This window comes from Oryx dammah, unplaced genomic scaffold, assembly GCF_014754425.2.
Source record: "Oryx dammah isolate SB20612 unplaced genomic scaffold, SCBI_Odam_1.1 HiC_scaffold_23, whole genome shotgun sequence".
Taxonomy (NCBI): Eukaryota; Metazoa; Chordata; class Mammalia; order Artiodactyla; family Bovidae; genus Oryx; species Oryx dammah.
Window position 1 is genome coordinate 24,248,527 of NW_024070207.1, and position 15,942 is coordinate 24,264,468.

Genomic DNA, 15,942 nt, shown 5'->3' on the forward strand with positions numbered 1-15,942 from the left:
TCTTATTGGAGTATTGTCTACTCTGATATATTGTCCACTGTCTGATATTTTTGAGAAGAGGAAGGAAAGTAAGAAACTAACTTTAAATTCTCTAAATTCCTTACTTGTATTCTTGTAGTATAAGGTATTTTAAATATACAGAAAGCATTATACAGTTCCCAATGATGTCTCATTTAAGCCAAATAATAATTGGTAGAATATTGAGCATAGCACAGTATTATGTGAAAACCTATTCATTTATTAGTTTAAAAAAATGTAACATTGAGATACAGTATTAGAGTAATCCATTTCCTAACTTTAACATTTATTTTAGGGTGCATGATGCCTGGCTGTCAAAACACTTTGGAGTAGACCGAAAATCACAAACAATGCCAGCTCTCCGAAACAGATCAGGAATAATGCAGGCCCGACTTCAGCATCTTAGTAGCCTGGAAAGTTCATTTACACTTAATCACAGTAAGTGCAGAATGTGGGTAGGGTACCCATTTGAAACAGACATTAATACTATTTAACCTAAATCACCAGTACAGCTGGAGATCATTTCACATCTCAGTTTCTGTACAATCATTTCATCGTATGTGAATGTAATATCAAATATGCATGGATTGTTTTTAGCAATTTTAGTTAATAGTGAGTTCTTAGTTTAATATGAAGGAAATTAATTTTCTCATTGAATTATTATTCTTATATTATTTTACATTCAATGTCTTTTATCCATACCTTAATGCAAATAATGACATTTGAATATAATAGTATACATAATATTTGTTTAGAGTGACTATTGTTCATTCAGTAATTATTAAGGTATTACCCATGCTGAGCTGTCTGTAGAAATTAGAGCACTGTAAATACTATTTTGACAAAGATGTATTTCACACAGGTTGAAATACTGACAAGTTCAATAGGACAAGGAGGAAGCTAGAGGGCCATATAAATGAAAGCTATCCTCTAAAAAGCAAATCTTAATAAAAAGTCAAAGAGTGAGAAAACGTTCATTTCCATACAGTCCTTTAGAGGTTGCACAAGAGGAAGCAAGCAGAACTGGCTCTGCCATAAGGACTAATAATAAACACAAATGTCTTGAGCAGATGGATGCTGAGCTACTAGACTCAGGACCTTTCAAAAAAAATGCAAGTGGTACAGCCTTCAGCTTTGTTTTTTGTCACTTGTAACAATGTAACGAACCTATATCTTTCAGTTGGCCCAGATGCTTTGTTTTCCTTCATATTTAGAAACAAGTCTCACACCACTGGCATCATTGAAAACATCAGGCCATAGGGAACCCCTGTACATAATGTAGCTGCATTTCTATTAGTTTCTCATTTTTGCACATATAATTAGCAGCATAGTCTAAAATGCCTCCCATGTTATTTCTTAGTTACATACCTAGTTCACCACTCACATCTTGTCTACAAAGAAGTTGGCACCTATTTATTTGTTGCAGAGCTGTTGATACAGAGCTTAAGTAAAAAAAAAAATAGCAGAATTGATTAACCCAGATCATATTTGATTAAGGAGTAAATACAGCGAAACTCATTAAGTCTGCAGGTGAGCAGACTGAATGAGATAATAATGAGAAATAGACTGCGGAATTTCTGTATGAAGTATTAAGTTTGTTCTTTGCGAGCCTGGTGTCTTTTTGCTTGGCTCTCTCTCTGAGTCTTTGGGAGAGAAAATCATTCAAAACTGTTATGTGAATACCTGTGTCATACAGTTTTAATTTCCTTTTTTTTTTTAAAATTTCAGGTTCTTCAACAACTGAAGCAGACATTTTCCATCAGGCACTTCTTGAAGGAAATACAGCTACGGAAGTTTCCCTAACAGTATTAGATACCATATCATTTTTCACTCAGTGTTTCAAGGTAAAAATGAAAAGTTAGGATTCAGTTGGTATCATTGCAAAGAAAATATGCAAAAATTAACTAGGCAGATGAAGCTTAGTATAAAATCCCCCAGTGAGCAGTCAGGAAACTTGGGTGGCAGATCTAGTGTGACCTCAAGAAATAACTGAGACTCAGCCTTAAAATGAGAGAGTTGGACTGTTAATAATTTGTTCTTCATTTCCCTTCTCTGTTTTTTTTTTTGTGTGTGTGTTTAAAAACAGGTTTTTTCATACTTTTGTGAAAATATCCAGTCATTTTTAGCCTAAATTATGATTGAGTCAGCCTGTCCAAATACCTGTTGAGATGAGGTGTTTTGTCAAGCCAGATGATATCCAGGCTGGCTGGCTGGCTGGCTGGCTGGCGTCCCTTGTCAGGGGTTTATTGGTTTTATTCAGATGCTTGCCTCTCAGTACAAATCATCATTGCTAGGATTAAAAAATAGAAGAAGAAATTGAAAGCAGTTTATCTTGCAGCATTGTTTAATGTGTAAAATGAGATAATGGATGTTGGATTGCTTTGAATAAACATTATATAACTATGTGCTTTGCTTAGTCATCAGTCGTGTCCGACTTTGTGACCCCATGGTTATAGCCTGCTAGGCTCCTCTGTCCCTGGGATTCTCCAGGCAAGAATACTGGAGTGGGTTGCCATTTCTTCCTCTAGGGAATCTTCCCAACTGAGAGACTGAACCCAGGTTTCTGGCATTGCAGGCGGATTCTTTACCAGCTGAGCTACCGGGGAGCCCATATAACCATAATGTGAGGCAACAGTAGTGGGAGAAGTCACAAGTGAAAGCTGGCTCTTCATCTGAGTTACAGAGATTTTTCTTCTTTTCTTTCCCTTCTCAAAGTAATTCAGTTAATTGCTTCAGGCCTCTAGATTTACTATGGAAACCAGGCCTATGCTTTTCAAAGAGTCTTATAAGGGAAAACTGAATAAGATAGTAATGAGAAATAGACTGCAGAATTTCTGTATGAAGTATTAAGTTTGTTCTGATTAAAATCAACCCAAATTCATTTTTTATTATGCCAGTAAATAAGACATTTGGTCTCAAGGTTTGCATTGTTTTTTCTTCCTCCTAGTCAGAGATTTCTTATTTATGTAACATACATCTCTTGTTAGTTGACAGTCTCTGTTAGATGACAGGCACCATCCTAAGTGCTTTAGAAATATTAACTCACTTTTTTATTGTGGGACTGGAGGGAGAAAAGAGGACTGCAGATGGGCACCAAGCATCTTTTTGAGATGATGGGAATGAGTGGATTGCCAATGACTGCACAACTCTGTAACTTTACTAAAAATAATTGAATAATAAGTTTTAAATAGCTAAATTTTGTTGTATATAAATTAAACCTCAGTCAACTTAAAAGCACAAATATTAACTCACCTTTAATCCTCACACTAGCTTTGTAATGTAGATACTATTATTTTTCCCATTTTAAAGTGAGAAAAGTGAAGCTAGTCAGTAGCAGATCAGGGATTTAATCTTGGCTAGTTATCACAAGAGTCCTTGCTTCTAACCACTACCCCATGCTTTTAAGTAAGCTATGGGAGGAACCAGAAAGATGGAGCATTATTCTGGGATTCCGGCTATCAGTGTTACCATTAGATCTGTTACAAATATGCATATGGTTTTGGGCTTCCCTGGTAGCTCAGATGGTAAAGCGTCTGCCTACAATGTGGGAGACCCGGGTTTGATCCCTGGGTCGGGAAGATCCCCTGGAGAAGGAAATGGCAACCTACTCCAGTACTCTTGCCTGGAAAATCCCAAGGACCAAGGAGCCTGGTAGGCTAAAGTCCATGGGGTCGCAAAGAGCTGGACACAACTGAGCGACTTCACTTCACTTGACTTCAAGGGAGGAGCCAGAAAGATGGAGCACCATACTTGGATTCTGGCTATCAGTGTTACCATTAAATCTGTCACAAATAGTCATATGGTTTTGGTTTTTTGTTGTTACTTATGGCCAGTTTGTAACCTGCTAATTGGTTTCTTAAGGGATAGGAGAGCAGGGCTGAAGACATTATCCAATGCATTCTTTTCTAAGCAGAAAGGGTCACAAACCAATAGATACTTCTCTACAATTTCTAGTCTTTTATATCTTTACTTTAGTAAGTTTACGGAGTTGTGCAGTCATTACAATCCAATCATTCCCATCATCTCAAAAAGATCCTTGGTGCCCATATGCAGTCCCCCTTTCCACCTCCAGTCTCACAATAAAAAAGTGAGTTGATATTTCTAAAGTGCTTAGGATAGTGCCTATCATCTACCAAGAGAGGTATGTTAAATAAATTAAGAAATATTTGAATAGAAGGAAGGAATAAGAGTGCACATTTTGAAATCAAATATCTTATTTACTGGCACAATAAAAAATGAATTTGAGTTGCACATTAATCAGAACAAATTTAATACTTCATAAAGAGATTCTGCAGCCTATTCCTGATTAGTATCTAAGGAACCTTTAAACAGTTTGTGTAGTCTTTCAATTGTGATACCTGTTATTATCTCTACTCATAGAGCGTTTAATTGTCTCCAGTGGCTAGACATACACTACACATACATTTTAAAATGAAATGGATGATAGAATTTTAAAATAGAATTGATGTTTTCCTTAATTCTTACATTACTTTGTTTCTGTCAGAGAAATACAAAGGCTGTCGGAGAAGGCAATGGCAACCCACTCCAGTACTCTTGCCTGGAAGATCCCATGGACAGAGGAGCCTGGTAGGCTGCAGTCCATGGCATCACTAAGAGTCAGAAACGACTGAGCAACTTCACTTTCACTTTTCACTTTCATGCATTAGAGAAGGAAATGGCAACCCAGTCTAGTATTCTTGCCTGGAGAATCCCAGGGACAGGGGAGCCTGGTGGGCTGCCGTCTGTAGGGTCACACAGAGTCGGACATGATTGAAGCAACTTAGCAGCAGCAGCAGCAGTTATCATGTATCCATTTTTAATTTACTGATCTCTTAATTAAGAAGCAATTTGATTAGGTTAATAGAAAATACACTTCCCATAATAGTTCTGTATTTGCTGTGGTATACTGGAAAAAGAATTTTTTTCATCTATTTAAAAGTAGGCTATTAAGTATACCCTACTTATAGGCTATTAAGTAGTTTTTATAGTATTTTGAGATTTCCAAGTTGAAAGATGGCAGAAATGTTTTTAGATTATGTTAAGCTTCTTATTGTTATTTTTCAAGCAGTGGTTTGATGAACAGGTATTGGTAAAGTCTGTTCTCTCATTTTAGGGGGAGCAGCATAAACTATTTGTCAAAAAAAGCTTTTTTATGTTTTCTAGAGTCAACTTTTAAATAATGATGGCCACAACCCATTAATGAAAAAAGTATTTGATATTCATCTTGCTTTTCTTAAAAATGGGCAGTCTGAAGTATCGCTGAAACATGTTTTTGCGTCACTGCGAGCGTTCATTAGTAAGGTAAGGAACAAATCTTTGTGGCTGTGAGTGGCCTTGCTTCTCGGTAAAAAAGATCAGGGGAACAGGATCTCCAAACCTCAGCTAATGAAGCCATTAAATCCTGCCTTCATAAACATTAATACAGAACAGCAAAATACAGAAAGAGGGCCTGATCACGAATTCCCTAAAATCAGCACGTGCTTTTAATTTCATCTTGTTATTCCTTTTTTTTTTTTTTCCCCCAGTAGGCTCCTTTGAGGAGTGTCATGGTAAAGTTATCAACTGCCAATATTTCTTCTCTTTGGTTTCTTTTTAAAGTATTATCATGCTGAAGATATATAAATTGTGAGTGCACTCATGTATAATCACTTTGAAAGCAGAGACAAGTTACAAAACCCCAGGGCCTTGTATGATATCTTGCAAGTGATAGGCACTTAATACATGTTTAGATGAATAAATCCTTCCTTTCAGTACTAATTGTATCTGTGGGCTCCAGATTTTCAGGCCATTTACGTCATGTAAACTAAAACTTCAGACTAGGTTTTTAGGAACAAATATGACTCAGCAAAAATTTATTGCTGGTCTGTTAAGCATCAGAAACCTAGATGGAGTTAAAATTATGGAAAGGCACAGTCTAGGCTTCCACTCTGGTACGTGTAACTCCAACAAGACAAATTCAGTTTTTTGTAGAATAGGCTAACTGAGCAACTTTTTTTGTCATTATTTGCATGGCAACTTATTGTCCCAAATTGATAGAAAAGTAGATGATTTTGAAGGTTTATTTTTAAATTGCCATTCTTTAATGCAATTTCTTGAATAAAGAAATAAATGGAAAACTGAGTTCAGTGGAAGCATATGAAAAGAAACTAAGGGAAAGAGATTCAGAAATAATTTATCTAATGAACAGTGACTGGATGTGTAATTACTGGTGTCAGACTTTGTGTCAAAGATACAGTCTGAGGGCTTATTGTCCAGTAGAGGAAAGCACACATTGATACACATCTACAAATACCATTAGGGTAAAGGAAGCCTACAGAGAACTGAGGGTAAATGGAAGGACAGGAAACACTCATTGAGCAACATTTCTCTGCAGCACTGAAGTTAGGATTTAGTTTGGACTCAGCAATTGAGATGAGACTGAAGAGGTCAATGGGGACCAGATGGTTGTATCCTCATGTTTTTCAGTTAGATTTCATCTTTTAGGTGTTGGGAAGCAGGAAAGCAACATAATTAGATTTGTATTAAGAAAATTGTTGCAGGTATGGGAAAATCTCTTTGAATGTAGTACAGAAGCATAATCTCTGCTCTCATGCAGATTTCAGTGGGTGGAAGGGGGAGAGAAAATAAATAAGTAAATAAAATAGTAATCGGAACAAGCTCTTGGAAGGAACCAAGGTGGTGAAATAGAGGATAATGATTTGTGGGGGTTACTTTTGATGGGTCTGTCACTTATTTTTATATTTTAATTTTTTAAATTAAGACTTTATGTTTTGAAATCAGTTTTAAATTCACAGCAAAATCCAATGGGAAATAAAGAAATTTCCTATATATCCCCACCCCTGCAAACATACATACAGTCTCCCTCATTATCAACATCTGCCACCAGAGTGCTGCATTTGTTACAACTGATGAATTTACATTGACACATAATAATCTTCCTCATGGGCTCCCCTGTTGGGTCAGTGGTAAAAAGAACTCGGCTGATAATACAAGAGAGTCAGGTTCAATCCCTGTGCTGGGAAGATCACCTTCAGAAGGAAATGGCAACTCATTCCAGTATTTTTGCCTGGGAAATCCCATGAAGAGAGGAGCCTGGCAGGCTAAAGTCCACGTGGTTGCAAAAGAGTCAGACACGACTTAGCAACTAAACAATAGTCTTGCAAGGTGCACAGTGTACATTAAGGTTCATTCCTGGTGCATATCCTATAGGTTTGGACAAATGGCGTTTACCCATCTTAGTATCAAACAAAGTATTTTAACTGCCCTAAAAATCGCCATCAATTCACCACTCCCCTCCCCACCACCCCTGGTAATCAACAGTCTTTTTACTGTCTCCCCAGTCTTGCCTTTTCCAGAATGTCATATAGTTGGAATTTGGGTTTGTCACTTCTAAAATGAGACCTGAAACATGAAAAGGGGCCAGCCGTTTGAAAAGCTCAGGGAAGAACATTCTAAGGAGAAGGGATAGAGCTTGAAATTCTGGGAACTGAAAGTTCAGTTTAGCTGGAATGGAGTGAATTAGGGAGATCATCAGCATACCAGTGGCAGTTGAAGCCATGGGAGTGGTTTAAGTTCCCCTGGAAGAGCAAGAACAACAAGAAAAAGTTAAGAGCAGTATGTTGGAGAAAAGCAACATAGAAGGGGTTGGAAGAGGAGTCTATGGAGGAGATGAAAGAGAGCAGTCACAGAAATAGGAAGAAAGGCAAGAAAGAAGCCAAAGGAGAAGAGAGTATCAGCATTATTATGCAGTACAGAGTGGCCTAATAAGATAAGGTAGAAAGGGAGCCCATTGGAATTGGCATTACAAGGTCATTGATAATTTTGGTCATTGCCCACTCAAAGAAGTGATAGATAGAAGACTTCCTATAGCAGATTAACTACTCTACCACTGTGCCTTCCCTTCCTGTATATACAGAAGTATCTTGCCCAACAAGATTTATTTAATCTGGTGAAACCATTGATGAGATTTTTTCAATGCCAGCTAGGAAACATTTATTAAATGTTCATTAATAGATGAAGATGCATAAACAGTAAGAAGCATTGTACTTAATGTTAAGGTGATAAAAAGAAGATAGATTCCTATAATATGGACTTAAATTCAGTATTTCTGAGAAATAATTTTGAAATAAGGCCCTAGCCTTACCTTGATTCCTATAATATGGGTTTAAATCCAACATTCCTGAGAATGATTTTGGAAGAATCTAGCTTCACACTCCTTGAAAAAATCCATTGTGTACCCTGGAGCAGCTTAGTACTCACTTGCCAAGACATGTAAGCATGGAAGTTTGCAATAAGCCTATGTTCTGTGTATAGCTTATTTTCCACAAAGCAGATTGAATGCATTCCAATACTTTTGTCACTTGCCTGTTTTGAGGATTAGATAGTCACTTTTGTACTTTTTCTATGCCAACCTGTATTTTACTCAACACTGTTTATGAGTAGAGGATGCACATGTTTCTGTTTCTGTGTGTACAGTTCGTCTGTACTCCATTTTGTTAAAAGATCAACTTTATTTGCTGAATAGATTCTTGATATAATTTTCCTAGCATTTGGAAGTTTATAACATAAGGAACTGTTTAAATGTAAAGCAAAAGAGTAAGTAATGCAGATTGGCCTTGCCATTTTTATGGCCCAAATTGAGACCATCATCATGAAATGAGTCATGATTTCAATCATTCATTATACATGCTGCTCTTTATGTTTTTATCTAGCTTGGGTTCTCCAGAGCGGTACCCTAATCTTATGTTGATTGTGTATCCTCAACGCACCCAGCTTAGTTTTAGGGAGAATACTGTAGGCACTTGATAGTTGATTGATATCTGTTTTATGGCTTTTCAGATAATTATTTATGTTTTCCTATTGTTTAGTTTCCCTCGGCCTTTTTCAAAGGAAGGGTAAACATGTGTGCTGCGTTTTGCTATGAGGTTTTAAAGTGCTGCACGTCAAAGATTAGCTCAACCAGGAATGAAGCCTCTGCACTTTTGTATCTTCTGATGAGAAACAACTTTGAGTACACCAAAAGGAAAACCTTTTTAAGGACACATCTGCAGGTCAGTGAAAACCGAAGCTTCTCTTTCTTGTGTTCAATCTTTAGCCTCTCTACATTAAGGTATAGAGCTCCCCAGGATAATACAACGCTATTAGCCACAGGTGGCCATCTGGCACTTGAAATGTGGCTAGTCTCAATTCAGGACATAATGACTTTTGAAGATTAAGTATAAAGAAGTAAAATATCTCAATTGTTTTATATTGACTATATGTTGAAATGATATTTTGGATATATTGGTTTAAGTAAAATAAAATCCACTTATGTCTTTTTACTTTTTAATGTGGCTGCTAGACAATTTAATATTACACATATGACTCATATCCTATTTCTATTGGACAACACTGCTTGAGAACAGAGATATTAAGAGCATAGATTCCAGATTCCACAAGTATCACACACTGTGTGACCTTAGTGAGGACTTCTTTAGTCTCTCCGTACCTCAGATGCTTCATAAGTAAAACAGTGGTAAATATCCATACCTACCTCATATGGTTATGGTGAGTATTAAAGAGATGATTAAGTAACAAATAAAGTACTTGTATTTTATCATGCTCCAGCATGCCCAGTTAGTTAAAAAATGAGCAAAGTCTCAAAGTTTAGTGGAAAACATGGACTTTGGAAACATACCTACCTGGACTTAAATAATAGCTTAGCTACTTACTTAATATGTGACTCTAGGGAAGTTACTCCAGAGAAGGCAATGGCACCCCACTCCAGTACTTTTGCCTGGAAAATCCCATGGACAGAGGAGCCTGGTTGGCTGCAGTCCATGGGGTCGCTAAGAGTCGGACATGACTGAGCAACTTCACTTTCACTTTTCAGTTTCATGCATTGGAGAAGGAAATGGCAACCCACTCTAGTGTTCTTGCCTGGAGAATCCCAGGAACGGGGAGCCTAGTGGGCTGCTGTCTATGGGGTCGCACAGAGTCGGACACGACTGAAGCAACTTAGCAGCAGCAGCAGCAGTGGCAGGGAAGTTACTCAGTTTGTCTTAACTATTTGCCTCATCTGTAAAATGAGGCCAAGTATGTTTTAGCTTGTGGGGTTTATAATGAGGGTTAAAAATAAAGTGTGTGTAGTACCAGGCACAAAATGCCTAGCTCATATAGACACTTAGTATGTGGCAGTTGTTATTCAACATCTCCATAATTTTTTGTTTGTGTGATGAAACAGGTGTGAACTGAAACACAGTTGGGAGTTCTTGGCTCAGTTGCCCTCTTTATAATATGGGAAATGCGTGGTCATATTTCTATCTTTACTGCCATGGTCAGTCTCATTGCATTTGTTTGTTGGAGACTGGGTTATAAATAAGGAAACGGCCATAAGTAGCTTTTTAGAGACGTCATGAGAGATGGGAAACTCTGATAGAAGTATATGCTTTCTGTAAAATGTTGCATCTAGTTCTTTTTGGATACTAGGTCTAGCATTATATGTTAGGGTGTCTAATACTTGCTTTCTTAGAGATGTCACTTGAATACCACCTTCCTACAAAGCATTTCTGCAATTAGTGTGCTGAATTTTTGAATTTCCCTATTAGGGTCCATTCTTCTGTGTTAAAACATCAATTTGTCTCAAGTCCTATATTCAAATAGAAGTGAATTAATAAATTGCAGACTCTGGTTCTAAGTGCTAAATAAACTGATTACTTGTAGTCTTATGATTATGATCTTTTAAATCCTCATAACAGCTCTATAATGTAGGTATTGTTATTATCCCTATATTGCCTTTAAGGAAAGTGAGGCACAGGGGTTAATTCATTTTCTCAAAGCTATTCAGTTCGTAATTGATAAAGTCAAAGTTTGAATCTAGGTCAGCTGGACTCAAGAGCCTACACCCAACTCCTACAGTATCTTGCTTATCAGGACTGATGGTAAAGCTTCTGGCCACTAACACCTTAGCCTGAATCATATAAGCATTCATTAAAAGGAGCCTGAGAGATTTAAAAGTACCATGCATACATGGTACTAGTATGCATGGTACAAGTTGAAGCTCAGTTGCTTCAGTCGTGTCTAACTCTTTGTGACCCTATGGACTGTAGATCACCAGGCTCCTCTCTTAATGGGATTCTCCAGCCAAAAGTACTGGAGTGGCTTGCCATGCCTTCTTCAAGGGTATCTTCCTGACCCTGGGATCAAACCAACATCTCCTGCACTGCAGGCAGATTCTTTACTGCTGAGCCATCAGTGAGGCCTAAAAGCACCATTATATGGCATTATACTGTTATCATTATGTAGTGTATAGGCTATAATATGTACTACTGTCTAAACTATTTAGATAGGCCCTAGTCAGAAACAAAGAAGAGAGCTGAGGCACTGGAGTTGGAAGTCCAGCACACTGAGATAGACTAGTGAAAAGAAATGAGAAACCATCAAAGAAATGTCATTTATTCCCAGCTTTGCCAAAACTACTAACTAGCAAGCATACTGAAGGTAGATACCTGTATCTACCATTTATCAGTTCACTAATTATGAAAATGGTTTCAGGTCTAGCTGTGCTATGAGTTTGGAAGATTTTTCACATCAAACCAAGAGAAATCTCAATAAAATTTGAAACTAGGAACCTCCATTGATCTATAATTCTGGTTTTGTGCCAATACCATACTGTCTTGATTACTGTAGCTTTGTAGTATAGTCAGAAGTCAGCAAGGTTGATTCCTCTAGCTCCATTTTTCTTTCTCAAGGTTGCTTTGGCTATTTGGGGTCTTTTGTCTTTCCATACATATTGTAAAATTTTTTGTTCTAGTTCTGTGAAAAATGTCATTGGTAATTTGATAGGGATTGCATTGAATCTGTAGATTGCTTTGGGTAATATGGGTATGGTCATTTTCACAATACTGATTTTTTTCCTATCTATGAGCATGGTGTATGTCTCCATCTGTTTGTGTTGGGTTTGATTTCTTTCATCAGTGTCTTATAGTTTTCTGCATTTGAGTCTTTTGTCCCTTTAGGTAGGTTTATTCCTAGGTTTTTACTCTTGTTGAAGTAATGAAGGAGTTGTTCCTTAATTTCTCTTGATTTTTCATTGTTAGTGTATAGGAATGCAAGGGATTTCTCTGTAGAAAGTTTGTTTGTATCTTGTAGCTTTACTGAAGTTGATATTTTTTAAAATGATATGACTTTGTCTTTAGCTTAAAAAATTATTTTTTGTTTATTTTTGCCTGTGCTGGATTCTTATTGCTGTGTAGCCTTTTCTCTATTTGCAATGAGTAGGGGCTGCTCTTCATTGCTGTGTGCCAGCTTCTCACTGCAGTGGCTTCTCGTGTTGCAGAGCATGGACTCTAGGACACGCAGGCTTCAGTAGCCATGGCATATGGGCTCAGTAGTTAGAGCTTACAGGCTCTAGAGTGCGGACACACTAGTTGTGGCACAGTGCTCTGTGGCATGTGGGATCTTCCCGAACCAGGAATCGAATCCATGTCTCCAGCATTGGCAGGCAGATTCTTTACCACTCAGCCACCAGGGAAGTGCCTACCATTGCTGTTTCAATAGAAGAATTTAAACCCCTCGTGTACGAAGAGAATAGCTTTTCTTGAAACTCTAAATCTTTAAAAGAAGCATTTCATATGAATGCCTATGGATTTGTACATTGAAGAAAACAAGCAACATGTTCAAAAGACATTTGAAAGATGGTGTTTTCTTCTTTCCACAGATAATAATTGCTGTAAGCCAGCTGATAGCAGATGTAGCACTAAGTGGAGGATCGAGATTTCAGGAGTCTTTATTCATTATCAATAACTTTGCAAACAGTGACAGACCTATGAAGGTATGTTCTCACTTTAAGTGAAAAATTAGAACCATGTTCATTGTCAGGGGAGTTTCACTTCTCAAGGTAAACTCTGCACTGGATTCACAACATTTATATAGTATCAAGTGTATAGAATTTGAGCTTCACAAGTCAAGGCTTTGTCTCGTACATCCCTGTACCTCTAGCACCTAGAACACTGCCAGGTACACAGTAAATATTCAGGATTAGTTGAATGGATGGATGAATGACTATACTGTGTTTATGATAGGATTTGAATTTTTTCTGGGGTTGAGTTTTAGACTTACTCAGCAAAGAAATGAGTTTTTTCTCAACCGTTGTTACCATTTATAAGATTGGTTAATTAAACACTGAGTTGGAAATTTCACAAAATATCACTCACTAGAGTTGCTAATAGCTGCTGGATCCTTTGTCAGCAGATGAGAAATGACACAGAAGGGATTCATTACTATATGATATTCCAAGATGAAAGAATCATCTGTTAACTGGGGCTTACCAGAGATACTCATTGGCAAACCCATGTCCAAGGCTATCGTTCTCAGGTAACCATTGGCTGAGGTCAAACCCATGACCCTGACCACCACTCCTCAGACCTACCTATATACCTAAAACCTAGAACGTTGTAAAAGTTTATTTGTTGTTCTGTTGTATGGAGAGTAGGTTCTGTTCTTCAGTGATGTACATGTAGAAGGGAAGAAGACTCCTTTGCCAATAGAGAACATTTCCTCCCAGAGGAATTGTCCCCATTCTTGGGAAAGGTCATCTTCCAGCATAATTTGAGAATTTGTGTAAAATCTGGGAAAAAAAAAGTTTGCAGTCATAGCATACTTGATGTTTGGGACGTGTCAAATCTTTGTACCGAAACATATTCCCATAGGAATATTGCTTAGACTGAAAAAAACTAAAAACACTGAATAGTGCCAGCCATTCTCAGGCTGGGAAAGTAGAACTTTTCAGCCAGTTCTACTGGTTCCTTAGGAAATCAGTATATGCTCCAACTAATCCCATGAGCACAGAAATAGCTTATGTCCTTTAGCATCTTTTACTCATACCCTAAGAGTATTTTCCATTTTTTACCATCCTTAAATCCATGTTATATAAAAGTTAGACTGCCAACTTTTTCGAAGTAAATGGGGTCTGTTTTAGCCCTCCGTGATAGGAAATCTTTTTCATGACTCATTTGTGAAATGACAGTTTTATTCTGGTAGGGCAATCATTACCAATAAACTCTATTACAACAAAGGTATAGATTTCTCCCAGTAAATGAAATCTCTATTAATGTATATGAAGAGACTATCTATCTATCTATCTATCTATATATATATATATATACACACACACACACACATATCAATAACAATTTTTAAAAGTCATCTTTAAAGAAGACTCTTTGGAAAATTATTTTCTCCACCTTTGGTGATATTCACATTGAAAAGCTCCTTAAGGCCTGTACCTGTCCCTACTCTTCTCAGAACCCTACATATAATTGTGATTACTCCCGTGGGGTGAATAGGAAGCTCTAACTTCCTATTTTTGAAGATAAAAGCAACCCTTTAAGAGAAAGTAATGATGTATTTAACCTCTTCAGAGTGTTCTGTGATTCATAAACTCTTTTTTACATAATTGGAAATTGGTTTTCATGTTAATACATATGGTAGTGTGTCGATGGAAGAGTGACTAAGGTCATGAGCTCTGTAGCCTAACTGCCTGAGTGTCAGTCCTGTCTCTACCACTTACCAACTTCACGACTTTGGCCAAACTACTTAACTGCTGTGTATCTCAGTTTTCTCATTGGTAAAATGAATTACAATAGTCTTAACTCATAATGTTGTTATAAAGTTAAAACATGTAAAGTGCCCACGCCTCTGCTTGGTACATAGTAAGGTATCAATTTTTAGTTACCATTGTAACTAAAATTACACAGCAAAAGAGAATATGGATTACCTTTATTGACATTGAATTGACAGCAGAGGAGGTGGGGTTCAAAACCAGGTAGTCTGGCTCCAGAGTCTGTGCTTTTATGTGTTAGGAATATACTACCATCAAACTCTGTGCTTTTGAAGCCTGAGATAGTAAAATATTGTTTAAAGAATTAATTTAAAACTCTTTAGGCATGCCCACATGCCAAGAACCAAGAACCTAATACCAAGATTTCTGACAAGGGGTAAAAGTTCTATGTTATTCCCAGGATGGGCTGCTTAGGCTTAGAGCACATGGATAACATTGAAAAACATGTCTTTTTTGTTTGTTTTGATATTAGGCAACTGCTTTTCCCTCAGAAGTCAAAGACTTGACCAAGAGAATCCGTACTGTTCTTATGGCCACAGCTCAAATGAAGGAGCATGAGAAGGACCCTGAAATGCTAATTGATCTCCAGTATAGCTTAGCCAAGTCCTACGCAAGTACCCCAGAGCTCAGGAAAACATGGCTTGATAGCATGGCCAAGATTCATATAAAAAATGGAGATTTTTCAGAGGTGACTACCTATGACTTTTTTTTGAAACACAAGCCCTCCCAAACCCCTGGAGCACCATCTCATGGTTCCTTCTTTGTCTCCTTTTTCAGGCAGCAATGTGTTATGTCCACGTAGCAGCTTTGGTTGCAGAGTTTCTTCATCGAAAAAGTAAGGTATTTCTGTTCTTCAAGTCAGGGGGAACTTCAGTTAGCCCAAGGAGTTTTGTCTTTGTAGCTTGCAGCTATGAATGGGATATGATTGAGCTCTGAAAAATATGCTCACCTTTCATCTCACTCACTGTTGAGCAGAAGTTGTTCTAAAAGAAAACTGGATTGTTCATTTCCCTTCTGCTTTCATTAAGAGTACATGAATAAGTTAAATAGTACAGGGCCAGGCCTGATGCTCAATGTTTGTTTCCCAAGACCGTCGCCCTGGAAGACTGCCACGGATTAAATTCTTCTGAGGGCTTATGGGAAGCTCTGGATAACATACATCACTTATTTTCCCCTGTCTGCCCCAACTTTACCAACAACTGTCCATGAATTCTATCTCTACAGCCATTTTAGTATAACAGGATCTTGGTATTAAAGGGGAGTTGAGAGGACTTCCCTGCACTCCCAGTGCAGGGCTTATGTTCTATCCCTGGTCAGGGAATCAG

At 37.6% G+C, this 15,942-nt stretch overlaps 1 protein-coding gene across 2 annotated transcripts in view; it reads left to right on the forward strand.

Moving 5' to 3' along the window:
- Positions 1–15,701, forward strand: part of DOCK11 (dedicator of cytokinesis 11) — a 174,749-nt gene extending 159,048 nt beyond the window's left edge. For both annotated transcript variants that reach the window (XM_040265135.1, XM_040265136.1), the window contains 7 exons: positions 314–456; positions 1,747–1,862; positions 5,182–5,319; positions 8,886–9,068; positions 12,716–12,829; positions 15,090–15,305; positions 15,395–15,701. In XM_040265135.1, coding sequence (XP_040121069.1) covers positions 314–456; positions 1,747–1,862; positions 5,182–5,319; positions 8,886–9,068; positions 12,716–12,829; positions 15,090–15,305; positions 15,395–15,553 — 1,069 coding nt within the window. In that variant the 3' untranslated portion in view covers positions 15,554–15,701. The remainder of the gene's footprint in view (positions 1–313; positions 457–1,746; positions 1,863–5,181; positions 5,320–8,885; positions 9,069–12,715; positions 12,830–15,089; positions 15,306–15,394) is intronic.
- Positions 15,702–15,942: the final 241 nt, after the last annotated feature.